The sequence below is a fragment of the Cantharellus anzutake genome (genome assembly GCF_015039405.1).
Source record: "Cantharellus anzutake strain C23 chromosome Unknown EI90scaffold_1, whole genome shotgun sequence".
Lineage (NCBI taxonomy): Eukaryota > Fungi > Basidiomycota > Agaricomycetes > Cantharellales > Hydnaceae > Cantharellus > Cantharellus anzutake.
Window position 1 is genome coordinate 373654 of NW_024066951.1, and position 26108 is coordinate 399761.

Here is a 26108-nt window from a genome sequence, read left to right on the forward strand (position 1 = left end):
TGATATGATTTCCGTGTTTTCTTACGTGCTTCTGAGAGGGTTCAATGTTCTTTCTGCTCAGGAATCCGTTCAGCGGAGCTTGGAGATAAGGAGGCCTTGGGGCTCATGGGCGACCACGTGGCATTCGCGCGCAATGTCAGCCCCACTTTGAACCACATATGGAAACATCTCCGTTTGGGTTTGACGAATTGGGTCGAGCGCACTAGTTCGTCCGTCCATCCTGTCATAGAATTATTGCTTCCCAAGGGTTGGCTGGACACATCTTCTTTGTTCAGAAGTTGATGAGCCCTCAAGCGCTGGCACACGGTTTTGCCTCCGAGTTTGTTCATTACCCTTAAGTACTATATCGGAATATTATGCCATACACACCTCACAAAGTTCAGAGGAACATCCATATCTCAGTCAGCATGGACCCTTTGCTGGCACATGCCGTGTAGTCGTTCAGGGCCCCCCCCTAGACAGGAGTGTATAAATATGAAAACTGCCCAAACTCCAACCCCAGACTTTAGAAGGGGGTCGGGTGGTATACATCCCAGTCACCGCGCTCTTCCCTATTGACTGCTATGCCTTCTCTTCAAGCACTCTTGTCATCCATCCTCTTCCTCGCTGCTTCCCTCGGCCCCAACACGGGGGTAGCTACTGCAGCGAAAGCCGACGTCCGTGATTGGGCAAGCGCACGCACAGCGCACAGGCATGAACCACCTGTTTTCAAGCACATTGCCAATTCGAACGTCCTGATCGATTTGGATTTGAGAGCGGTTCCGTATGCGGAATCATATAGACGGGTAAATACCAAGATTTTAGGGTGAGTTCATCATCCTCTTGTAGTCTTGTTCATCTTTTGCTTTTTTTTTTTTTTTTTTTTTTTTTGTTTTTTTGTCCTTCCTCCGACCGCTGACTCACCTTGATGTTGAACGTAGGGGAAATGTTACACTTGCAGACGGGACACTCATTGCCCATATTGTTCCTGGAATTGGAGGCGAGCAAGGCTACATCGACAACGAGGCATGGTCCCATCTCGGTATGTTGGCAGGGGACCAGTGTCTGTTACGACAAACACTGATCCTTCCTGTCCATGGTTCTAGATGCCAGATACACCATTCAATTCGTCAAGGATAACAGTTATGGATTTGTCAGAAGGATCGCGTTCAGTCCCGACTTCTCAGGAAACTATGGTTTCGCGTATGTCTCCCCCCCCCTTAGCCACTTCACTTGTTCGTCTCCCGCGCGCGATGATCATAATTCACTTTGAAATGCTTAGATGGATCGAAACAGACTCCACCATTGCAAAGGAGTACACCTCATTCATCGTACGTTTTATGCACCCGCCGGCGAATATTCTCGGGCGGTTGATCGCAACGAGATTGTATGCCTCGATCGATGATGTGAGTGTTTTATCTCGATCAAAACGTTTTGATACCCATTTGCATTTTTTTGCTGATATGAACTTCCCCGGGTTCGTCAGCCGTACTAACGGAACCGATGACTTGGGGGGGGGGGGGGTCTAGCAAAGGGCCATTGCATCCGTCTGTTTATCGGTCTGTATCCGTGCAGATAGGTTGCCACGAAATTCGTTCTCAACATAAAAAAAAAAAAAGGCGTCCCATCTTCCCCCACCATCATAACCCCCCAAATCGATGCCTGTAACTAGGACCAGAAACGAATTTGGTGTCTTGTCAGCTGAGCGATCCCCCATACAAACGTGAATTGGGCCCACTTCAACGTCCGAGTCGTTTCAACCACAGGCATTCACGCTTGGACCCCCGAGGGCGTCCGGAGAATCATGGTTCTCCAGTCCAACCACCGAAGGCTTGAAAAATAAAATTAAAAAAAAAAAATCGGGCTGAGATCCGATGACGATCCAATTAATTAGTGCTCTGGACGAAATGGCAAATGGGTCGGTCTCAGCTTCAAGCGTGATTACCCACTATGAGAATTTGAGGGATCGAAAGAAAAGAAAAATTCAAATCAACGCGACATTCACCCTTAGCTGCTCATGGCCTGACTCACGACTTGCCGTTCACGGTGCAGTTTGAGGAATCAATGGCCGAATACATACATCTGGAGGGACACGTCCCGGTCCACAGTCATCATTATTTTTCAAGTTGGACGAATGCAAGGCATTTTACAAATTCCAAGGTCTTTTCCAAACACCTCATGCGCAATCGGATATAGTTGATTGTTTTTGCTCTCGCCTGATGGATTCTCCGTTGGCTGCCTCATTGGCAGCGATGGCATGCTAATGTGCAGGCTGGTACCTAATATTGCAAAGTGCAACGGAAACAAAGCCTTTTCGTGCAACTCATTTTTTTTTTTTTTTTTTTTTTTTTTTTTGTGGTGGCCTGGCTGGGTACAGCCCTCCCCCTCCCCCCGCGCGCGTACGTACTTCACCGGCATCATTCACTCACCTCTCCCTTGATCGCATGCACGTAGTTGGAAGGGACCGGCTCAGCTAGTTGCAGTGGTTCATACGCTAGGGCGTCACGATCGAAACCCTCCAGTTGCATACATCGGCTGCATCATCGCAACAGCTGGTTTTAGTGTGATTTTTTTCTTTTGGAAATGATCATCATGCATGTACTGGATTCCTTATCTTGAATTTCTGCCGCGCCATTGTTTCTCATGCGTAATTCAAATGCATGCATGGGTCCCCCAACTTATAATTTCCCTGAAGTCCGACATTGACAGGCCTACAGGGTAACAAAATGAACGATGACAGCCCTCAAAGGTATCCAAGAAGATGGTAAATGATGAAAAGGTAATGTTGCAACAGACTCCCATGAGGATGCAATAACGGCGAACCCAGCTATATACCGCGGTTAAGCGCTGCAGCGAGCTCTGTTTCTGGTCAGGATTTTTGTATACAAATTAGCGTGCAAACTGAGGACTGAATCCTCGTGGTGTCGAAAACTGAGTGGACATGGGATGGCATCTACCACCTTGACAACTCGACTATTTTGTGTGCTGGCTGCGTTCGCAAGCATCACACTTGTTACTTTCCAATATCGATCTTCCTAGTTATATACGTAATCTAGGGACATTGCATGGGCAGGAATTCGGATTTTTCTGATGGTGCTACTCGTAATCCTTTTGCAGTACAATTTGTCGTCGTCATTTATGTAAATACGCAGCAACCTTGTGCAGTGAGAAGATAGATTTGTTGTGGTCGAGAATGACAGGGAAAATCGGTATCACTTCGCTCCGGGCCGGGTGAGTGCATGGACGTGTGAGAAAGTAGCACGCAGCTAGGTGACACATCTCATATCAGTGGGCATACAGCCAAGGAGCTAGATGATGTAGAGAAGGGTAACTGGATCGATGAGTAACTTCGAGTACGAGAATATGTATCAGCATGCTTCCCTTTTTCAGCATAGAATTACTGTGCGTGACCATGGGAAACTCCGACAGCCAAGGCCCAATGTGACGATTGTTCCTTCATAGTGGCTGCACAGAATGCACAGGTGCGTGTGATCATGCCGGTAAAAACTCCTCAGCCATTCTTCACCTATTGCATTAATTGTTCCAATAAGGGTGCTGGCCCTGCCAGTGGGCATGTCTTTATGATGGTGGCCACGCCGGTTGCTACCAACAGCAAGAACCGAGGCTTGGAACGTTTCCGGTGCATGCGGAGAGGTGATCGTCGGGGCGAGTAATGCACCCTAGCTTCTATTAGTGTATAGCCGTTCCGCCGCTGTCGGAATTAATTGTTGGGTCATATTTAGCCAGATTTGAACCGAGGCCAGCGCATTTTTAATATTCTTATCATCCATCTCGGAGGCTAATCTGTACATAATCTCCTTGCGGACTCCCCTCGGAGGTGCAACAAGTTGAGAGCATATATAGAGAGGTTCCAACAGTCAAGCATCTGGTTGTGATCGGCATATTCTCTTGGATCCTTGCCTCTGGGAAACAACATGGTTGGCGTTAAAGCCCCAGCAACTGTCCTAGTAACAGGTAAATCTTTACTAGCTAGGCTTACCGCGCGCTCACACAACGTATCCAATCATCCATCGTTAACAGGAGCTTCTGGGTTTATTGCAGTTTGGGTCGTTAAATCGTTGCTCGAACGAGGTTTCTCTGTTCTCGGAACCGTTCGATCCGCTCCCAAAGGGGAATATGTCAAGAACCTTTTCGAGAAAGACTTCTCTGGGAAATTTTCATATGTTGTTGTAGAGGACGTCGCTCAAGTAAGATCTCCCCTGATCAGTGCCTCAATTTCTCTTTGGCGAACGCTACGGGTGATAGGAAGGTGCTTTTGATGAAACGGTGAAGAATGTGGATGCGGTGGCACATACTGCTTCACCTTTCCATATGAAAGGGACGCATCCGGACGACTATTTCGTTCCTGCGATCAAAGGAACGACTGGAATCTTAGAAAGTATTCTCAAATACGGGTAATCCTGGTATCTCTGTCGATTCCATTCATATTCACGAGGACGATTCTCTCTCTAGCACAAATGTAAAGCGGGTCGTAGTTACGTCATCGAATGCAGCATGTTACAATCTCGAAGGCGATGGTTACGTTATCACTGAAAAGGACTGGAACGAATACGACCTCAGGTTGTCGCCGAGCAAGGGAGAGATGCGCCTCCAGCCTCAATGTATCGTGCAAGCAAAACGTTCGCAGAACGGGCCGCATGGGACTTTGTTGAAAAGCGCAAGGGAGAAATCAAGTTTGACTTGGTAACGATTCTACCTCCATGGGTTTATGGGGTAAGTCTCAGAACGCACAACTAACTGCTCACCCTTTGCTGATACGTGTAAATCGTAGCCAATTCTTCACGATTGCCCGAATCCGGAACAATTGAACACCTCAGCCGCTTACTTCCGCAGGATCGCTCTAGACCCGAGTGCCACGCATGATAGGGAAACCCTCCTCAAACCCACCAATAACTGGGTAGATGTGCGGAATGTCGCGGATGCCCATGCCGAAGCGGTCGTTCGTGACAACGCAGGTGGAGAACGATACCTCATCAGCAATGGAGCTTATATCTGGCAAGAGTTCCGTAAGTCCTTCATGGGATCCCGAACTGAACGTGCCTATTTATTGAATTGGCTTATTTGACAGTGGACGCTTTGGCACAGACAGAGCTGAAGGACAAAGTAAACAAGGGTTTGCCAGGGGAACTTAGCACCACTCCCAATCCTAAATATTCCAGTGGCGCAAAGGCAGCGAAGGAACTCGGCATCGTATACATTGACAAGAAGACGAGCGCTCTCGATACTGCTCAGAGTCTCTTGGAGCGATTCCCGTGATTCACTTTTTCCACAATAACAATAGCCAAATATGGGGCATTTTTGTGTCGTGTTCTCCATGTTGCATCGTTTGTTTTTTTCGAAGAGCCTTTGACGACCTGGAAAGTTGTTGACAATCGTAAGCCCAATGTTCACAGGCCCATTGTATCAAATGTCACTTTCATCATCCTTGAATGGCATAACAAACAAGCCGATGATGGTTGCAGCACGGAAATATAGGGACCTCCCAGCTTGTTGCATCGTTCCAACAGGAGATGCCGTGTGTGTCTTTGGTGACCACGTTGCTATCCAACAGGAACCGAGTTTTGGGACGTTCTACACCACGAAACTATATAACTCTGGCCGGTCAAGGAACGTATGCACAAGCAGTGTGCGAATTGATTGACGTTCACGCATGCACATATTGCCTTCGAGTATGTTCTCGAACGCAGTCGTCTTCCTCAGCCCGCGAGCAGAGAGCTTTCCCGTCGGGAACTACTCGAGGCTTGTTCCCCAGCGCGCTAGTATATATAAGCTTAAATATTTCTTCGTGTTCATACCAATAGGTTCCTTGCCATCCAGTTTCCATATTCATCTACTAGCTCCGAAGACATAGAAATGACAAACTGGGTTTTGCTGAGTTTGACCAATTGTCCCTAATGGAACATCGCTTTCCAGAGTTTAAAAAAACCTAGCCCTCAAGAGATGAGGTTCGCTCACGTTGAACTAGCCGAGCGCGAAGTGCACTCCGTATCGGAATCCGGTTTGAATTACGACATGGAAGTTTTCCAGTATGCCATACCCCGTGAAGACGCATGCGGAATGACCTGCATAGGTTGACCATGTTAATTTTTCTCTCGGGTAAACGCTAGTTTAACTCCCAAAAAGCTCGATCATCGTCGAATTACGCAGACAGACGACACTTGCCAGCGGCTTCACCAAATTGTCCTTCGCGCGCTTCTTGTTCATCCTGACGCCCCACAAAGTAGGAAAGATATACAACAAGATGGAAAGCCTGTGGCACGACGGTATGTTCAAGGAAGTGATGACCATGCCCCTGATAAAAATGATTAAGCAACCAAAAGCACACCCGAACGTTGTGCCGTAATGTTTCGAGAAATGCTGAACGAGACTTCGAGGATCATTAGTGCCGGGTGTGGTAGAGTCAGCGTGCAGAAACGAGGCCAGTGCTCCAGGGGAGAACGACGATCCAGCCGCGGCAAGGATGTCGGTTTAAAGTGTTGCGAAGGGAAGTTTGACCGCACGGACTGTATTTGTCATGGTGTGTAACAATATGAAGAGACAAGACAACCAGATAAAGACATACCAGCGCGCTTTGGTTGGAAGGCTAGAACGAGGATGAGGGTAAGGACTGGTGTGCATGCTCCAACTTGAAGGGATGACCTGTGGCGAGCAAGCAATGATCCGTGGCATGTTAACGGCTGAGCTGGACAGTATGACGGCGGCATTTTCCCTCTGAGCTGCGACCCGGCTTCCCAGGTAACCAGCCTCTTTTTAACAGTAGTGTGCCCACACGACACACCGGCCACATTCGTATGGTCGTATTCGCACGGATCGGTGGCCATTGTGTTTCCGTCCAAGAATATGACATGCTGTGGGCTGCATCGAATGGTCTGGTTTAGGGGTTCGGCGCAGCCTGAGGTCTCGTCATGAAGGTAGGAAAACGCTTTCGCGGCCTGCCTGTAGTGTGGATTTAATTCGAAATTGGCATGATAGTGGGCGAGTCAAGAACGAGTTAAGTACATACTCATTTGAAGTCACACAGTCGATCAAGGCTACCAATAGTACAGAAATGCGCTGTGGGAGAACAAGCAACCGAAAAAAACGAACATGGGTATGTATTGGGGGCGTCTAGGGTATCGCTGAGTAGGGGCATCATGGTGCAGCAAGCGCTGTTAACATAAGAATGTCATAGTTGATGGTTATCTTGCCATCTTTGTCGTTGTCCAGCCTGATAACGAAATAAGTGGAATGTCAGAGGAGGCTATAGAAACTCTGACCGTTTGAACATCTCTGTCAACTCCCTTACTATGGCGCATGCGTGAACGAATCTATGCAACAGCACATTGTATTTCAAAACAGGCGGACACCAAATATACATACCTATCAAAAGTTATCCCTGAGCCTTGATCTGTCAATCGCTCGAACTTCACATGAATTATTTTGAATAGCGGAGGGCTCAAGTTATAGCCCATTTGACGGAGGGCATGCGAAAGCTCAGGAGATCAATCGTCCCAGAGTTGTCCCTGTCGAAAGTCTCGAATATTCTAATTCCCTCCGTCAGGTCATACGCGGATATGGAGGTAATATCTACTCACTTCCTCCAATCTTGTAGGGCCCAAGGCAAATATCAGATTCGCACCGCTATTGATTGGTCAAGCCACTTACCCTGAATGTACTTCCACAGTTGAGCAAACTCGGAAAAATTGATCGTACCGCTATGATCTTTGTCCTGCCCATTTCGCTGATGAACGCCAGGGATTGAACTGATGAATTACCAAATGCTCACGAAAAGCGCCATCAACATCTTGCAGCTATCGTGGATGGTTTGTCAATGTAGCATCATTCGCAATTCCAGCACTCGCTTACTCACGTATCAATATCCAGTGCTGGTAGGACGGATCATCAGTAGCCATAGGGTTCGGGAGTGGTGATAGGACACACGGCTGTCATCAGCATTCAACAGTGCTCTGTGCAGTTCAGGGGCACTAATTTCACCGGAGCTATTCGATGGATGAAAAGGTGATAAGCACGACATGCCCCCGATGAATTTGTGCAGCAAAGCATTGTGAATGACAAGTTAGATCGTTACGAATGGGAAAGTTTGACTCACTTGTCTGTGTCTACGCGCTGGAACGCATGTCTTAACTCACGGTCCCAGCTGGAGTCAAGGTGAACCTGGGTCCGAGGGGGGCTCTTGACAGGATTCGGGTGCACCGGAGATACAGTCCTCGAACGATCGGAAGGCCTTGCGGCTGGCGGCGGGTGTCGAAGAAATGCGGGCTGTGTAAACGGTGAAGACTTGGGATTGTTTCCAATGCAGGGCTCCTCAAGCCCGCCAGGTTGTTTATTCGCGGGAATTGATTCCCTTGCGCACCCGGGGTCCTGAAGATTTGGAACTGGAAGGTGGGTTTTCCAACTGGAGAAGATGCCATAAGCCAGGACACGAATCTGGTTTTGATCCAACGAAGAGTTGAAGTAGAGAACGCGTTCATTGATCACATGTGCAATTTCATATATCCTGTCACATCCGCTCTCTAGGTACTCTCTTTCGTCCTGAGAGGGGTCGGACTTTGTTGCAAGATCAACATAGCGCCTGATAAGGAGATGAAGAAAGGTTAGGAGATGCTAGAGGGAGGACTAAGAAAATGCTTCTAAATTTTCGTGGAGCAATCTTACGTGTTCCAGGGGGGCGTCTCCCAATACGGCAGCTATTTTCCATCGGTCCTCCAATGAAGGGCAGAGAGCCTTTCGACGAGTTTCGCATCCCGGGCCTTCATGAACGAACGTAACTGGTCAACAAGCCAAGGCTCCGCCTCCACATCGCGGCGCTGGTTAGGAGGAACGTTCAAAGAGGCGAATAAGGTGTCGCAGATCACGGTGGTCACTGCCCTGAGATACTCTCCGACTGAGTTAAAAGCACCCTTCATAGCACAGCTAGCAACAACATCCTTGAGCCGTTTCACATCGCCTAGGATCTGCACCTTGTAGCTGTCGTTGCGACGATTACTATGGGGAAGATTATGGAAGATGGAATTACATACTGAAATAATTCGAAGCCAGATCGTGCAGCTGAATATGCCAGCCAGGCTGGGAGACTTCATCGGGGGATGAGCACCTGGAACAATCCAGATTGTGCGGCTTACGTGAACTGTGGGGGTTTCATCTCTGTGAATTTGTTGATCTCATCGACGCTGACAAAACCAGTACGGCTTGTATTGATCGCTTCCAGTAGACTGCTTTGATATGATAATTCGAGAAACTGGACTGCCCATTTGTCGGCGGATAGCTCAGACGACCCAGATATCACTTGTAGTCGGATCTGCTCGCAGATGGTGCAAATGAACGTCTTTCCTTGGACCGGGTCGCTCCATGTCTACAAAGAGGTAATGTTAAAACAGCCAGGGAGGGGAGACCCTGTGTACAGGACGCACTGCGTCTTGCCAAATCCTCCGAAAGCAAGGGTCACTAATCCGCTCATGGTGCCCAGAATCTAGTCTTTTTATAATGCGCTGCGCGTAGAGCTCTATGTCTTTCTTAACTTGGGCAGTACGGAGACCTAGCTCCGCTGTCACAGTTTCTGAATTGCGCTGAAGCAGAACCTCGATCTGCGTTGCAAGAGCAGATTGTATCTCTTGTTTGTATTCTTGAAGTCGCGACTTCGGATCATGATCCTAGCGTGGCATGTGAACAACAGCGAATTCAAAAAAAGGGATGGCATGGAATGAAACGCGGCAAATCAGAAAGCAGCTGACACTCACAATATCAACCCCATCAGACAAGGCGATCAGCTCCTCGAGCCTCTGATCCTGCTCCACACAGCATTCGATGCCACCAGCAGCATCGACATAACAAGCCATGCTGCGCTCCAATTCGGTGGGTTTACCGAGCGACTTCAAAATCGCATCCAACTTTGAATTAAGTCCATCCATCAGCTGCCTGGATTCGGAGGTGTTCCGATGAATGACGAGCAGCAAGGCATCGTTAAGTTCGCCTTCCAACGTCGAGAACCGTACAGAGAACTCGTCGAATTTCGTTTGCCACGAGGACGCTTTCGCGAAGCGGACTGTAGAGTTTATGTTAAGTGGCTTTGCTTCGAATGTGAGAGATGAAAAGGCAGCAAGCACACCTATCTTCTTCCGCCTGAGATAGTGTTCAATAACGATCCTACAGTCTTCTATCGCTCTCTGGAAATATCTGAGAAAGAGACTTCACATTTTGGAAACGCATCACATTACCTCCATCTCCCGGAGAATGGCGGCTAAAGTGAATGTTTGAGTATCGTTCAGTTTGACAGATTCGAGCTCAGCTAGCCGCCTCATCATCTTGATCATCCCATGAACCAGTAAGAGTGTGCGCCGATCATTCACCCGTCGCTGGAGGTCCTTACGTACGACGGCCTTAAAGATGGATGAAGAAGTCGTTGGGAAAGATGGAAACAGCTCAAAAAGTATTCAATGATACCTTCAAAGGGATGACAACAACTGCAACAAATGCGTGAACAGCGACGACGGCTTCCCTGGTAGCATCGTAAATCATCCCAAAAAATTACGAGACTGAAGGGGCGCTTACAGAACTTTAACGAACGTGTGCATAGACGCAATGATACTGTTGGAATCCAGGTTATTGAGAATGTTCACGGCCTCATTGGTGGTGCTCGGTGAATCCCCCCCTAGCTGGCCAACGGCACCTACGACGTCCCGCGAACATGCACCTGCTATCAAGACAACGGCCGTTGAGCTCTAATCCCCGACCGTCCAAATGAACCAACGTACCGCAATTCCCATCTCTTGAAGAGCTATTGCCCAGCATATATGCAGCATCTCCTAGGGCTTTCAACTTGTCCATCTTGTCCGACCGAATCTGTGGCCAGCCTGTTCCAACGTGTGGCTCCTGGAAATGCCGAGAGGAATCCGGAGATCGTGACGTGACATTATGGCCATGAGGCAGATATCGCTTGAAGCTTTGCAATGTGTGCTAAAGTATCAGAGAAGAAAAAAGCGAGTTGGCTCCGTGAAACTCGACCGCTGCATATTAGCCATGGCTGCATGCCACCGAAGCGTGGGAACTTCACCCTATTCAACCTCAGCACAACATTTCTCGAAACATTACGGTGCAACGTTTATGTCTGCTTCTGGTTGCTTGATCGATTTGTCAGTTAACAAGGCACTTTCTATGACATCGTGCTCCAGTCCTTAAGTGAGGGCCTTAAGGTCTTAGCTCTCGGGTTTCCACGTTTCTACCTACTTTTTCGTGCTTCCAGTAGCAAGGATGCGCAGAAAGCGAGTGAAGGACAACTTGGTGAAGCCGCTAGCAAACATTGTTTGTTTACGTAATTCATGCAGTGATGGTTGGAAGTTCAAGCTAGCCTTCACCAAGAGAGGAAAATGTTGACATTCGTCATCTGTGCACGTCATTCTGCATTCTCACGACGCATGACATACAGGAAATCTTCCAGAACACCATACCGTAATTCCGATATGGATGGACTTCAAATCAGTACAACCCCCCGGCCCCTGCATCTGGTGAATCCAATGTTTCAAGATTGGCTTGACATGCATGATATTGAAGGACTGTTAGGATGCGAGGTCGAAACCATTCGGCGAGGCCCAGATTGCCTATCTGTCTTCAGGGTAGCTGGATGTGGGAACCCGTCGAGTTCATCGTATAGAAAGGACGTAGACAACGGTACCATCTGTATAGGGCTCATGTCTCCAGCATGAGTATATATATCAAAAACACTTGAGGGTAATGCGTGACTCAAGAGTACTAGCTGTGAACACCAATCAATTTATGTCCTTCAATAATTGTTACTGCACTGGAGGTCGCCTCCGAGTAAATCAAGGATCTACCGATCACTCGGCGCATATCCTTTTACTATTTCCATATTCCCCGGAACTCGATCCCTTCGTTATCAGAAACGGACTCCGCTCCTGCATAGACGGTTCCGCGTTTGGAACTGTGACGTTCCTGTAGGCTGCAATCGATTATGAACTTAGCCCTACTCTCCTGGTTACAAACCAGGAGCACATCCCTTTCGGCCTACCTGAAGTACTTTCCGAGCATTTGGAGGAGCTCAGCGACGAATTTACGTTATTGCCTGTGTGCGATGTCTGGATTGATCGAGCCTGGACGCCAAGTGCGTTCCTTGCCCATGTTGGCGGCCGAAAATTTGGGAAGAGCGACGCCAGGATGTCCTGAGTATAATCCGAGGGGTCGCAGGACGTCGTCAGCATTACCAAGTGCGATAGCTGTAGCATGGCGAGCATCAGGAAACCTCCAAGCTCGATTGAGCCAATTGAGATCGTCTTAACCTTCTAATCACGCCAATGAGGCTCCATGATCTATATCAACGGAATCAACTGTATTCCTCATAAAATCTGGACGGTTGGGGTGATCCAATGAGCTTATGTGGTTAGGCTCTCCAATCGATTTTCACCATCATTGGGCCTTCGTATCCCCCAAAGCATGCTTCCAGGCTTAAGGCATTCCTCTACAATTTACTGATTGCAACTGCAAAAATACACGCGTATGAGATCGTAACGGTAATTCATGCCCGAACCAGACCTAGATCAGAGAGTGTATATGAAGTCTCGGTGTCCATCACCTAGCCTCCGCTTCTCTTCAACGTTATCGTCTGGAATGTTATTGTATAGCCCGCGCTTTTTGGCCTTCTGCAAGTTCTTGTAATAAAGATAGCCAAGTATCAGACATATATGTAGGATGAACACTAAGTGACCAGATATTGTTATTTCAAGTCATCAAATAAGAGTATATCCTTACCAATAGTGCAGCTAACATTAAGCTTCGTCGTTTTATGGAACCGAGGGGCATCGTGATACATCCACACCGCCAATATTCCTCCAGCGCTGCTGTTGACGATTCCTAAGACCGGGATGTAGTAAGCATAATTCAAAAGGCATCGTAGGATGATGTTGGCGTTACCAAATGCGATAGCTGTAGCACGACGATAGTGAGGATAGGCATTACTGTATGAGAAGTCCATAAAATTAACAAGAACCAAAACCGCGATCATCTTACTTCGCGATCAACGCAAGCGCGCAAGGAGAAGTGATGGATGTGCCAATCGTTTGGGCGAATAGAGCCATACCTGACGTGGACATTAGTGCTATCTATAAAGTTTCGAGTCAACTCCGTGTTTGTCCTGGGTTAATGATTTATACGAACAATACATCACAACGTAACCTGCAAGAGTGATGAAACTTGCGCCAAGAGCAATTAGCCCTCTGCAACGATATTTGTCACTGAAATAGGCGGCCATCATGCTCACTGAATTGAATGCTAGGATTAAAATCCGAACTTTTTACAATGCAAGGAATGACGCACAGACAAACGCGCAGGCGAAGGGAGGAACTCCATATAGCTGGGTTTCGGTGGGCGAGTAACCTAGACTCCCTACTACAGTTGGGATGCTATTTCATCATCAGTCAACTGCCGTGACGGTGATTCGCAGAGTGACAGTAATCTTACAAGTATGCCAGTCCATTGGTGAGGTAACCTGGGGGATACTTGTGACAAAGTAGCGAAGCACGGGAGCACAAACTCAACGTACCAGCAAAGAAACCAGCAGTGCCTAGGAGTACAATATGGGGCGCCGTGAGAGACGACCATACGATTGAGAGCTGAAATGCATCATCGACTCTGTCGAGGGCGGTGTCTTCTTGAATTGCAGTTATGTATGCGGATTTTTCTTTCTGTCATGAAGGTGGCACTCGCAATATCCTTAGGTAGCCAAAAGTACGAAGCGATACCAAATATGACAGTAAAGATCCCCTCCTGTATCAAAGGAACGGTTCAATTCATGGATAGATCTAATGCCTGGAGGACGAACTAAGAAGAAGATCCAACTATGCGCCGAGATTCAGCACAGTTGAGCGAAATGACGGCGAACGCACCTCCAGTTCGGTTTACCAGCTTTGCCGTCAAGATGAACGATAGCATAAGCCAAAAGCCCAGAAAATGCGCCTGCAAGGCTCGAGGCACTGAACAACATAGCTATCCGTTTTTGCAAGTCGTGCCGTTTGTATAGCTCCGACAGATATAGGAGGAGCGCCGGAACCAGGGGCCCTAAAATGCAGTGGAGGTAGACCGTGAGGCTATTAAGACCATCTTACCTTCAGTCAGTCCTAGAAACAGACGACAAATGATTAATCCGTGATAGGATGTGACGAAACCTGTGAAAATCAAGATCAACCCCTGATTCTTATGTGGGGGTTTCATTTTTAGACCTTGGAATGTTTCTACTATGCCCCATGCGATCACAAGGCCAGGTATAAATATTTGGGCACCAATCCTCTTGAAAAAAAAGTTGGAGATCAGCTCTATGAGTAGAAATGGTACTGGTGGGATTGAGTCTCAGCGATTGTAATGGCGAACCTCGCTCGAAACTAACTCACTAAAGAAGAGGCTCAGAACGACGGAAAATCTATACGAAGACATGTGGAGATCTTCTAAAAGCCCTGCCTTTGCAGCATTCCCTGATTGAGTGAGTGATCGTCAGTCAAAGACTGGAGCCAGCACGACACTTTGGTACTCACCTATGTTCGTTTTATCCTTAGCAAAATGATAGATTGTAAGGGGTGTCACAAGATGCGTGAAAGCTTCAGCTCACGAGGAAATTCAGGAACACTGACAGGAACTATTTAAATCGAGGCTCATCTTCTTTGCTGGGTGGCTTACAAACAATGGTCGACGTGGTAAGGACAACAAGGTCGATTTTAGTACGGGCTCGTCGAGCCGCAGCTAGATCAATGCTACCCTTAAGGGGGGCAGCATCATTGTTAAGATGACTCGTGTTACTGAAGCCGAGCTTCTTGTCCTCCGAATCGACATCAGCGATTTCCGGCTTGTCCATTACAGAACCCAAGCGAAGTGAAGGAAGAGGTGGACTTTATCTGATACACAGTGGACGGAGAATTACTGGGTACTTAGGGTGCTTATGGAGTAGTAAATCAGATCAGATCCACCACTTTATGGTACTTATGGGTTTCAAGAACAGACTTTCGCGGTTCTTCTCCCCGAACGCCGGCGGAATATGCATACAGCGGATAATCTGTTGAACCACGTTGTGGTGCATGATGGGGACACCCTAAGAAGACACTGTGCTAAGAATCGTTCACTGAGAAAGGTAATTCCATGATTAGATCATGTAATATGACAAGATTTCATGAAGGGTCTTGCGCCACCGTAGGCTTGTGTGCGTGCGGAGAGGCCTCCTGGCGGCATAGCAGCGTTCGACAACTTCGGGAGACCCCGGGGCTTCTGGAATTGAGTACGACCCACTTGAGGAAATCACAGGTAACGGAGAATGAGACAACATTTTCAAAGACACATTGTTCACAAAGAAACCTCTTGAAAGATGAACGACAAGACGAAATGAGAATGGCAGTACAGATGGGTACCGGGTTGTGTCAGTCCTGCCTGACAGATGGAGGGGGCCGACGTTTACATTGCAATTCAGCCGCCTGGGCAAGACAGTGAGTGACATGTGACATACAAGATTTGTCTACTAATAGTACGAGGTGAAATTAAGAATGGAAATTGAACACGTCAGCACAAGTGGTAGAAATGGTGTAATTTCACCACGGAGTGACTGTTGAAATCTTGGTTTTCTTGGGAGTTATAGTGCGCTGTGGCCAACTCACAATGTGATGTTGAGCTAGCGGCGCTATATTTCCTTTCTTGGTATTCCTGCTACCAAAGTCAGTGCGCCATTGAGGCGACTGCTTATAAAAGCAGTGAAGAATTTTTCACTTTCGTCTCCCTCAGTTCAACAACGATTGACTGAGGTGAGACTACGCTTTTACCACATGTTGTGTTGTCACTCATGTATCTTCATATGCCCTAGCGTAAAACGCTAGGTAATTAGTTCAAATCTATTAGTTCAACAACGATTGACTGAGCGGAAAACGCTAGCGTAAATCGCTAACATCCTAATAGTGACACGGGACACATCTGTAAAGACGGTGCGAGCCCAGGAACTGCTCGGGGTCAACTATATATTGCCCATCGAGGATCTGTCATACTACCGACTCGGATGCGACCAACGACTGCGCAGATTGAGGCTAAGTTCACGATTTCAATGTACGATGTCACAGTATTGAAATATGTCAGCTCGAGCGTCCCTGTGTATCACAAGTGGTCACGACAGCGAAAAGGATGGTTTCGGGTTCAGTATTGTTGGGTATGGGGTGCAGTGAAGGGTACTGTACTCACACGACCAACTACCGGCTTAGTCAGCCACGTGGCTTGTCACGTGATATAAACCGGCAACCGGCAACTCGTTGTGACGCGTGACACCCAACCGGCAGGGCGCTGCGGAGTTGTCCGAATTATATTACTTATATTAAATTGTTACTGCATTTTTCAGAGAAACTGTCTGATGAAAAGTGAATGGGGTATGACCCCGTTCGTGAGAAATCAACCAAGAAATGACCAAATTTCTGCAATTTCCACCTTTCAATACAGTCCGAATTATATTTCAATAGAGTAATTAGCGCTTGCACAGCCATTCCGCGTTCCCCGTTGCACACTAAAGTCCCAGCAATCTAGCAATTCCCGTCCTCACATTGGCCATGATCAAACTAATGTTTGGCCATCTTTTCCGTGATTGGTTTTGATGCGTCTCATGTCTAAACAGAGCCAGAATACCGCTGGCATGTCTTTACCCCGTTCTGGAGCTAGCTAGTATTCCGTATTCGTGGCTGGGCCCAGCTATCTGGGTCTCATTTCATAACAAGTCCGGGCTCTGAACTTCTGCACAATGGTCACTCACAACAGTCACTCTCATGGGCGCTAAGCACACCACTCCAGACATGAAGCGACTCATCGTCCTAATGTCCGAAACCCTTTCTACTGAGGAGATTTCACAAGCTACACATTTCAGTAGCTGGACAATTCGCCGTATTCTTTCGGCTCACAGGCAGGGGATTCCCTTCGAGAAAGTCGGCAACCGTGGGCAGACCCGCAAACTGAACAACTGGGATCTGGATGTGAGTACGACATATCCTGGCAATTGGTTGGTGCTAGTGCTCAATCTATCGACCAGCTGATGCAAGGTCATATCGAGCTTAACCCAGATCTCTACCTTCATGAAATACAACGAATATTAGAGATCTACCACAATGTCTCTGTTGGCCAATCGACTATCTGGCGAGGCTTGAAGCAATGGGGTCTCACGTACAAAAAGGTACTTATTATACATTTTATGTCTTCTTTAGCATTCTGAAGAAGTTATTTTTTCTGACAGCTGCAAAAAGTTGCGTCGGAACGCAATGAAGAATTACGAGTTGCATTTAGGCAGTATATGGGCCGGAACTACCAAGCTGAACAGCTTGTTTTTGTCGATGAGACAGGTTGCAATCGCAACACCTCTTCACGCTCCCATGGCTGGGCACCATCTGGTGACCGAGCACGTCGCCGGGATTTTTTTGTGCAAGGAACCAAGTATGTAACATCTTCGACTCTAAATCCATGCTTCAATTCTAATAGCTTCTTCTCAGGTACTCCATACTCCCTGCTCTCAGTGTCGAAGGTATACTCCATGTCAATATTCAGGAGGGAGCATACACATCCGACACATTTAATGATTTCATTCGTTCCATCCTTCCTCGCATGAACCCCTTCCCGCTTCCTCAATCTGTTCTTGTTATGGATAACGCGTCGATTCACAAATCTGATGAGCTTGAGCAAATGTGCGCTGACCGGTATGTGTGCTTCACAATTATCTAAGCTTGCTCTTACTGGTCTTGACATTATAGTGGTGTTCATCTCATATTCCTACCACCGTACTCCCCTGACTTAAACCCAATAGAAGAGGCTTTCTCTATGATCAAACATTGGCTCCGTCTCAACAGGAATCATGTTGATGCTGTGCTATCTGGGAGGGATATGGATTGCGCAAAAGGTTTACTTCTTGAAGCTGTGTATTCCGTGACTGCCGAGTCGACGCGTGGCTGGTTTAGCCACTCAGGATATTTGGCTTAGAAATGTATTTAAACTCCATTGGAATAATATTTTTTGGGTTCACAACAAGTTTGCGATTATATACTGAGTCTATGGTTCTAGCTCATCATGCTCAGTGTCGGACTCGGGAAAATCGTCGGAAGAGCAAAGGTTGAAAACAGGGACAGGGGCCTTCTTGGAAGGTCCAGGAGTTGGGGAGGATGAAAGATTTATGATTTCAGTTCCGACTTTGGATGCGTGATGATAGAGAAATTCCGGAGTTATAGGGTCAGAAGAGAGGATTATTGTTTCTTTTTCAGGCTGCTGTTTGGCTGGTGTCACATCGGCTTTAGCCTTCTTTACTGGGGGGCTTGGTGTAGTCGCAGCTTTGGACTTTGTTGGGGTTCTTGGTGGACTAGCACTGCGTTTCCGCTTCTTAGATTCTCGGCGTTGCTTTTCATTGATAGCCTTGGTCTGTTTCCCCAGAGCTGGAACATCAAACCAGTGATGAGTCGGAGGGTTGTAGAGATCAACACCGGGAACACTGTCAGTCTACAATAAACATAAGATCAATGTCAAGGATTGCGACGAATTATACATACCCATTGCTGTGCCCATAAGGACAGCATTGCATTGCTAAGGTGGAGGTGTTTTCCCTTTGCCTGGGCATGCGGCCAACAGTGACCACCACATTTCTGACATCCCCACTGCTTTTCAAGCAAAGTGTATTGCTCCGAAGCCGGGTTGGACTGGATTGCATTGTTTACTGTATTGTTACGACGGCCTTTTCCACGTTTCCCAAGGTCTTCAGCTTTGGGTACCGGTTTCTGGTGAGTTGGTGTATTAAGCATAAGTATTGTGTTGTGTAGATAGGGCTTTTGGAACATACCATATTGATAATGTATAGTTTTTTATTGGTCCGGGCCCGCGACAAGCAATCACGCAGTTCATGCAGTGCCTTTTCCATGTGCTCTACAGTCTTGAGTTGGACTGGTGTATCGCGTCATCGCTTTCCATCAAAGGTTGGAAGGTAGCCAATCTCATGTTTGGCCACATTGACACCCATTCCTTCTTCAATCTTTTCGAGCACAAACGAGGGAGCACAGTCAACAGGTAGATGGAGACTTGCTTCCGTTGTCACCTTGTCGGGATTCAGTGTATTGCATTGGTAGCATATTCCAAGTAGTTCTATTTGGGTTATTGAGTGAAGCTCATGAGTCAAGAGAACCACGTACTTTCTGCTCTTTCATTTAATTGAGACTTCGGTGACAACTTTGCAGCAGGTACCGGTGTAAGGGTGGCAATAGGAGGAGAGGAAGTAGGATGCTGAGGGAGGAATATGGACGGTTGAGTAGGAAAGGGAACAATGGGGTACGTGATTGGGTATGTAGAGTATGGGAGTTGGGGCAGAGGCGGCACGGGGGGCTGTGCTGCGGTGGAAAGTGCGGCGGCAGCAGCAGTCTGTTGATGGTCTGTGTGCTCTTGCTCAGCTTTCTGCTTCCGTACAATGAATGTTTCGCAATTGATGCGTGTCAGATTGTCTGATGGGAGTGCTTCCCCTGAATGAAATGAGTCTAATGTCAGTGTTTATCCGGCCACTCAAATTAAATTTTGCACAATTTGGTGGAAACTGAACAGTCCAGTTTTTGGGAGGCAAGTCATGTGCTGAGGGATCCAGAGCATCAAGGACTCGATCAGAGTCGTCTGGCAAGAATAAAGCATGCCCTCTTGCAAAGAACTGTTGGAAAGCTTGTTGGGATGTTTTTGGGAGCGGGCGCGGGGCTAATCCCATAATGTGGTCATCATTCCATCAGGCACGCTTATCCCTGTTGAGAACATAGTAGTTTAGATCGTGCATAGTTCAAGCAAAGAACTGAGAGACCGCTATCAGAGAAGATCTAGCTGACAAGAGCTTGACGGGGACTCTGCTTTCATGAGTGCCCATATTTATGTGCCCTTTTGATGACAGGTCTGAAATTGAGACACTACAGACAGCACCATGATATCCCTGCAGTTGGGCTTTCTAGGACACGGCAAAGATGCTAGTATTATTGTCCTTATGATGGCGATTGTCCTTAGAATATGTTGGAGGAACCGTGTGCTATGAGGGTACTCCAGCGGAGTTAACCTGAACAGCCACGTTCCTGCGTTAGCGTGGGAATATTCTGGGAGAGCAACTCGCCCAGAATCCACCATGTGACTACTTAGTCACAACACCTTCTTTTGCCTATTTTGGACTAACCCGTGCCAGGCCACGGACATATTCATTCATTTGAATTCATTTCCTTTTCCCTCAGTTCTTCACGCATATTGGCTGAGACTGAGGTTATCATTACTCATAGTCCAGCTCCGAGATCATAAGTCGCTCATCAACAGAATACAGCAAAACTAATTAACTTGACATGGTCCGATCACGACCAATGTGAGGATTGAGCTAGATCGCTGGATCTCTGTCAATGTAGTCACCGTCAACGGGGAACGTGGAATGGATGGGGGACGGGGAATGGACGGGGAACACATAACTAATATATTGAAATATAATTCGGACTGTATTGAAAGGTGGAAATTGCAGAAATTTGGTCATTTCTTGGTTGATTTCTCACGAACGGGGTCATACCCCATTCACTTTTCATCGGACAGTTTCTCTGAAAAACGCTTTAACCACCTTGAATTTAAAATTTAAACATTTGAAAACACCGCCCCCATAAAATTTCTGAGCATCTGTGCATCATCTCATGAACGGTTTTACCCTTGCACACCGCATTGCTTTGTGTACGGATGAGACTATCTCATATAGCGACATCCCGGGTGATTTTATTGGATCCTACTTTCCAGACGGGAACTTGTCTGTCACTGAATTTATCCAGTTTACACTTCCAGTCCTCCAAACAAATTTACAAGGTTCACATACTCCCTGTGCCTATTCATGAGCAGGAACTTGGCTGTGGAATGCGAGCAAGGCACACAAGAAACTTGGAAGACCAAACAAAAATTTTCCGTTTTTGAATGTAAATACATTCCAGAAATGGAAAATTTGAATTGCCTTGCACAGCCACCTTGCCTCAGCAAAACTGGCATGACACCCAAACACCCAACCGCCAACCGGCTGTGACGCGTGACAGACCCTGAATTTCGACCGGACCGGGAGGTTTCTGTGACGCGTGACCGGTAGTTGGTCGTGTGAGTACAGTATATTCAAGGCGCCCATAGTAGACAATACAAACAAAACCCTCTTTAGCTTGTGGGTGGTGGGCATTCGCATCGGCGTATAATTCATACTACCATAAACAAAGTAGTGGATTAGCAGCGTGGGCTATGCAAACAAAGATGCGATCACCCACACAAACAAAAGAAGTTGTCAGGGCACATGGCCCCGACCAGGCACCTCCAACGCAACCCTGAGAGCATATAGGGACTAGTTCAAATCTTAAATATCATAGTGGCGCAAAGATAGCGAAGGAATTTGGCATCGTGTGCATTGACAAGAAGACGACATTGCCCAGAGTCTCTTGGAGCGATTCCCTTTTTTCACAATAACAATAGCCAAATTCTAGGCGTCGTGTTAAATCATATGTTGCTTCGTATTTGCTTCGAAGAACCTGTGACGATGCCGGCGAATTCAAGTCGACAATCGGAAGCCCAGGCCCATAATACAAGATGTCACTTTCATCATCCGCGAATAGCATAAAGGACAAGCTGACGACGGTTGCAGAGGACGGAAATGCAGCCATTGTCGTTGAAGCATTCTCACAAGCTACTGACGAGATGGATCAACTGGCAAAGCGATTTCCTGAAGCCCCAGGGACGCAGTCTCTCTCTTCTTTCCTCATAATTGCTCGGGATATTGAAGTGGGTTATGGCTCGGTGTTGACAACAATGATCTAATTGTCGCAACATTGGCCTTGAATTCTTTTTAGGGCACTGAAGATAAGCAGAAGGCTGCTGCAGCGGCGAAATACTTGGCGCCTGCGCTAATAACTCTCGTGAGAGGGATGATCGCGCACAAGTTAGTAATTTTTTCTGTGTTTCAATTAATCTTCAACTTTTCCCTCATAGTGGCGGAACGGATGGGAGTAATGAGCTATAGGCCCGCCGATAGAGCCACTAGCAGCCCAGAGTACGTCGAGTTTTTGAGATGCAAAACATGAAACATCCCCCTTCCAATCTTTCCGTACCGTGGTTTTCGAAAGTTCCCTCTCTTTAATCATCCGCGAGCATCCTTTATACCTGGATGACTCTACCCTCCTCGTGGCTTTGATAGATAAGCTCAATCAATCTGATTACTTCCTGTGCTTGCTCCGGCTACGAGCCCTGCACGTCAGCATCCCAATCGTTCAGTGGTACATGCTCCATTTGCATTACGTACCTTTACGATCAACAGGCTCGGATCTTTAGCCTGAATCGCCTCTCCGACATTCTTGAACCATGACAAGCTGCGATTAATGGTATTTTGGTCACTCCTAGCCACAATGAATCATCGGCAACAAGGTTGAACGTACTAGTGCCCTCTGTCTGTGGGAGTTGACTTCTCAACTATCTTCCCATCTTCTTCGACGACTAGCGTCCCTTCGAATTCCGCATCTTCGACGCCGAACCCCTTGGCGTCGGGAGTTATTGAGGTGTTCGACTTGAGCTGGTCTTCTTGGGGGTCAACTCCGTATTTTGTCCATGATGCTTTCGTCCCCTTGACGGAGAACCGTAATTGCTTCTTCAAAAGGGAAAGAGGAGCAGCCTTGACGGTGACGTGGAGAGGGATGTTAGGATTTGTGAAGTGTGAGGAAGACGCTTTAGAGGAGGAAGGCGGATAAATAAAATGGGCGATGAAAGCATCATCTAGTCCTTCTTTAAGCCCTCGGGAATTCCATACGTGGCCTGAGATAGAGCTCGGAGTTCCGAAGAGTGTAATTACTTGGTCAATCTGAAATGCACATATAAAATTTCCCCAAATTGTATTAGCCGTTTCGAAGCCAAAAGGACAACGGAGGGGACTGACCAAATGAGATCCAAGATCGAAAAGGATGCTGTTTCCCCATTCAGCTTTCTCCCTCCAAGTATCGTTCCCCTTCAAAACCGGCTTCCATCTATCAAACTTCGTCTCAAATTCAGAAACTTCTCCGAATACTCTCTCCGACTCGAGCAGACGCCTGAGCGTCAAGAAATCCGAGTCCCATCGGCGATTTTGGTACGTTGCGATAACGAGTGATTTGGATTTAGCCAGTTGAATGAGTTCCGTCGCCTGAAAGCTTTCGTTGACTAGAGGCTTTTCAATGATGACATGTTTCCCTGCACGAAGTGCAGCCTATTCAGAACCGTTTGCGATTCTGGCCGTCAGAGTCATGGAGGAGTCGAGTCATGATCCGCACCCACCTTTGCATAAGGATGATGTGTAGCATTTGGGGTAGATATCACGACGAGTTCAACCTCCTCATCAGTCAACACCTCTTCAAGCGTATTCGCCACTTTCAGATTTGGAAATTGTGATCCATATCGATCGCGAGCGATAGAGGATTCAGGTGTGGCTTTACGTTCAACGATCGCGATGAGGTGAAAATGCTCGGGTAACGATCGGATGAAGGGAATATGGAAAACGGTGGCACTCATTCCAGTGCCGACCACTGCTGTCCCGATGGGTTTTGCGTTTGTGGCAGACATGTCTCGAAGATGCAAACGATTAGCAAACTATCGTCAGTTCCCCCGTTAGTGAAACTGAAACTTTACCAGGATGCTTAAATCTCCGCCAATCCCTGGGAGTGATGGGGCAACAGTCAGAAGTCGTTAGGTCGCCACCGAACAAAGCGATTAATAATTAATATTCTTACGTTGACTCTCGATCGCTTATGGGTTTGGTTTTCGCTGCCACTCCATATCCGGGAAATTTATGGGGTTTCTATTCAACGCCTATATAATGCTCCGCTCGCTTCGGAAGGTAGTTGGTCTATTCTAGGGATTCTAGGGACTAGCGGTGTCCGAGCAAAGATGCGCAGTAAACCTAACTACGCCGCCCAGTGACCGATCGATCATGTGCAGAACATGTTTGCCTCCCCCATAATTAGCATAATAACTGGTGATCGCCGCCTGACGCGGCAGAACCCGCCACTCTTTTCACTCGCTAAGATATGTATTTGGATGCGTACAACAGAGACAATTCAGGGGCAAAATGGATGTTTCTCAAATGGTTTTTCACCGTTGTCAACGTGGAATACAGCATTACAGACACAAAGGATGTCACGATCAGAGGGGCAGAGAAATATGCGGCTGGGATGAGGGCAGTGTGGCAGTCGCTGAGGAAGGAAGCCACCCATCTGACTGTAGGATTTTTATCGGGCAAAGTGTTGAGCAGATGTGGGTGCGAGACAAGATCAAAGAAACCTGTTATGTCAAAAGCGAGTGAAGTAGCTGTAAGTTTCATCTCGTGGATGGCTGAGAGGGTGTTGTCTTCTGCAGATCGATCTCCCTCTCATTCCTCCGAATTGGGTGACCGGAAGGAGTTCGTGTTGGCTGGCATAGTATGAAAGCCGGATAGCAACGATGGACCTCTAGGAGCTGTATAGGTCTGTAGGAGCGGGGGTGAGTGTAGTCTGCCTCATTAGGTTTATGCAGTCGTGGAATGGAGCAGGGTGGTAGCCAACTTGGATGGCTGCTTGGACAATAGGCGTGATTTCCTTGTCCGCGACACTCCAGGCTATTTTGTAAGCAGTCCCACAGAGTTCGCTGGGTACAGGGACATTGAATGACGCTGCCTTCAATAAGGCACGCACCTTTCGTGATGGAGTACCATGTGATGGCGGTATGTTTATGATCGAGGTTGACAGCCAGAGGGTTGGGGGACGAGGGAGAAGGTGGCTGCGGAAGGTTTGACTTGTTCATCCCTGTTGTCATCTTGCATTTCTGGGGGTGCGACTGTCGTCTGTTGCCAGCAGGGGGATCGGGGTCAGGGCTGCCCCGATTGGGGGTTTGTGTTCATTTCCTGGTGTCTGTCTGGAGCTATGGTTCATAGCCGTTGGTTATCGCGAGGTTGAAGGGCAGTTAACGAGTCTGAGAGGGTGTAGAGCATGGTTTTTCAAAACGCATTCGATTGTGATGGTGGCAGCTGTGAAAGATGGAGATGGGAGTTGAAAGGGCAACTACTTACAAACCAAATGCGGGAACTTAGCTTGATTTTGGAATACAAGTGATGGACCCTGGGTTAGCCAGGTAATTTGCTAATTTGCAATAATAGAGGACCTCTTGCACGGGCATTCAGTTCACGCTTTCAAGACCCGCTACAGAGTAGCGGGAATTAGTAAAATCTGCCACTTTGGCTTACATGTTCTTTTCCATATTGTATTGCTCTTGTAAAAGTTTTACATAGTACTACTATCTAACATATCTAACATATAAATAATCATGGTCGGTCTTTTATGAGATCTGATTGGCTCGGTTTACCCTGAAGCCATGTCTTGAACCTCTTTCATTGGCTGCTCCATCTTACCTAATCGGTGTAGAGGGTTCTAACCTGCTTTTGTCTTTGCTCACCTCTCAGGCTTTTTATATGCCCCAGTGTAACTTACGTCATCCTTTGACCCTTTGTAAGGCCAGTTGGGGTGCTGGCCTGGGTTGACTCAATCCTCAGAATGTCAACATCAGCAAAAAATTGTTATGCTCCTGAGTGCTCCGGAGTATCAAGAGCACTGGGAGAATCAGGAGGAGATTGTGTCAGGGCACACACCCTGACTAGCCCGGACCCGGACCCGCGTCCGGACCCGCTTCCACCTGCCGCGCTTCCCGCACGCGCGCACGCTCCGCACGCCGCATGCTCCGGACCCGGTTCCTACCCCTTCATGTGACTTCCAGGTATCCCCGGAAGTTTTGCTGATATTGTGGCCACTGTGGGAAGATGAGAAGTTAGCTTCCTTCTCATCTCCTTACCCACAGTAGGCAAGTGTACCTTACCTACTGCTTTATCTATTCATCTCCTTACCCACAGTAGTTGTTGCCCTGGATAGGGCTGTTCATAGGTCAGGCTGTGGACCATAGGGGAGGGTCATGGGGACCCGGGAGTCGTCCCCTGACAGCAGAAGGAAGCTTCAACAATCGCCCCTGCCCACCTAGGATGTCCCACATGGGCCGCAAGAGCCCGGACTGAGTCGGAGCTGGGCATGGGCCATGCGCGCGATTTTCGAGTGGCA

The 26108-nt window shown here is 47.6% G+C and overlaps 6 protein-coding genes across 6 annotated transcripts; 2 read left to right on the forward strand and 4 right to left on the reverse strand.

Moving 5' to 3' along the window:
• The first annotated feature begins 446 nt into the window (after positions 1 to 446).
• On the forward strand, positions 447 to 1575 carry EI90DRAFT_8481 (uncharacterized protein). The gene is made up of 5 exons (XM_039068154.1): positions 447 to 805; positions 921 to 1021; positions 1086 to 1182; positions 1262 to 1385; positions 1466 to 1575. Exons 1-5 carry the CDS (start codon positions 564 to 566, stop codon positions 1472 to 1474), a joined length of 573 nt encoding a protein of 190 aa, XP_038923720.1. The 5' UTR covers positions 447 to 563; the 3' UTR covers positions 1475 to 1575.
• Positions 1576 to 3914: 2339 nt separating this feature from the next.
• EI90DRAFT_3143192 (D-lactaldehyde dehydrogenase) lies at positions 3915 to 5256 on the forward strand (the record flags this gene model as incomplete). Its single annotated transcript, XM_039064994.1, has 7 exons — positions 3915 to 3954; positions 4021 to 4187; positions 4246 to 4394; positions 4453 to 4517; positions 4538 to 4713; positions 4772 to 5006; positions 5069 to 5256. The coding sequence occupies 7 exons, from the start codon at positions 3915 to 3917 to the stop codon at positions 5254 to 5256; spliced, it is 1020 nt and encodes a 339-aa protein (XP_038923721.1).
• Positions 5257 to 8260: 3004 nt separating this feature from the next.
• Positions 8261 to 11094, reverse strand: EI90DRAFT_8779 (uncharacterized protein). Its single transcript, XM_039068190.1, has 13 exons — positions 11051 to 11094; positions 10752 to 10995; positions 10549 to 10693; positions 10441 to 10495; positions 10215 to 10376; positions 10106 to 10163; positions 9738 to 10042; positions 9411 to 9650; positions 9123 to 9352; positions 9021 to 9074; positions 8961 to 8967; positions 8656 to 8900; positions 8261 to 8572 (listed from the first exon to the last, which is right to left on the reverse strand). Exons 2-12 carry the CDS (start codon positions 10822 to 10824, stop codon positions 8688 to 8690), a joined length of 1542 nt encoding a protein of 513 aa, XP_038923722.1. The 5' UTR covers positions 10825 to 10995; positions 11051 to 11094; the 3' UTR covers positions 8261 to 8572; positions 8656 to 8687.
• A 1437-nt stretch (positions 11095 to 12531) lies between these two features.
• EI90DRAFT_3027269 (MFS general substrate transporter) lies at positions 12532 to 15005 on the reverse strand. The gene is given in 18 exon segments (XM_039057979.1): positions 12532 to 12706; positions 12760 to 12861; positions 12922 to 12965; positions 13018 to 13087; positions 13165 to 13266; positions 13324 to 13409; positions 13468 to 13687; positions 13710 to 13773; positions 13829 to 13844; positions 13893 to 14064; positions 14112 to 14171; positions 14226 to 14336; positions 14394 to 14474; positions 14535 to 14550; positions 14609 to 14625; positions 14677 to 14927; positions 14949 to 14968; positions 14983 to 15005. The coding sequence occupies 16 exon segments, from the start codon at positions 14849 to 14851 to the stop codon at positions 12549 to 12551; spliced, it is 1494 nt and encodes a 497-aa protein (XP_038923723.1). The 5' UTR covers positions 14852 to 14927; positions 14949 to 14968; positions 14983 to 15005; the 3' UTR covers positions 12532 to 12548.
• Positions 15006 to 18051: 3046 nt separating this feature from the next.
• EI90DRAFT_3010710 (uncharacterized protein) lies at positions 18052 to 19732 on the reverse strand (the record flags this gene model as incomplete). Its single annotated transcript, XM_039056394.1, has 5 exons — positions 18052 to 18492; positions 18543 to 18767; positions 18830 to 18930; positions 19176 to 19499; positions 19558 to 19732. The coding sequence occupies 5 exons, from the start codon at positions 19730 to 19732 to the stop codon at positions 18052 to 18054; spliced, it is 1266 nt and encodes a 421-aa protein (XP_038923724.1).
• A 2390-nt stretch (positions 19733 to 22122) lies between these two features.
• EI90DRAFT_3027278 (uncharacterized protein) lies at positions 22123 to 23677 on the reverse strand. The gene is made up of 5 exons (XM_039057980.1): positions 23308 to 23677; positions 22934 to 23239; positions 22440 to 22858; positions 22307 to 22373; positions 22123 to 22242 (listed from the first exon to the last, which is right to left on the reverse strand). Exons 1-5 carry the CDS (start codon positions 23590 to 23592, stop codon positions 22162 to 22164), a joined length of 1158 nt encoding a protein of 385 aa, XP_038923725.1. The 5' UTR covers positions 23593 to 23677; the 3' UTR covers positions 22123 to 22161.
• Between the last annotated feature and the right edge of the window lie 2431 nt (positions 23678 to 26108).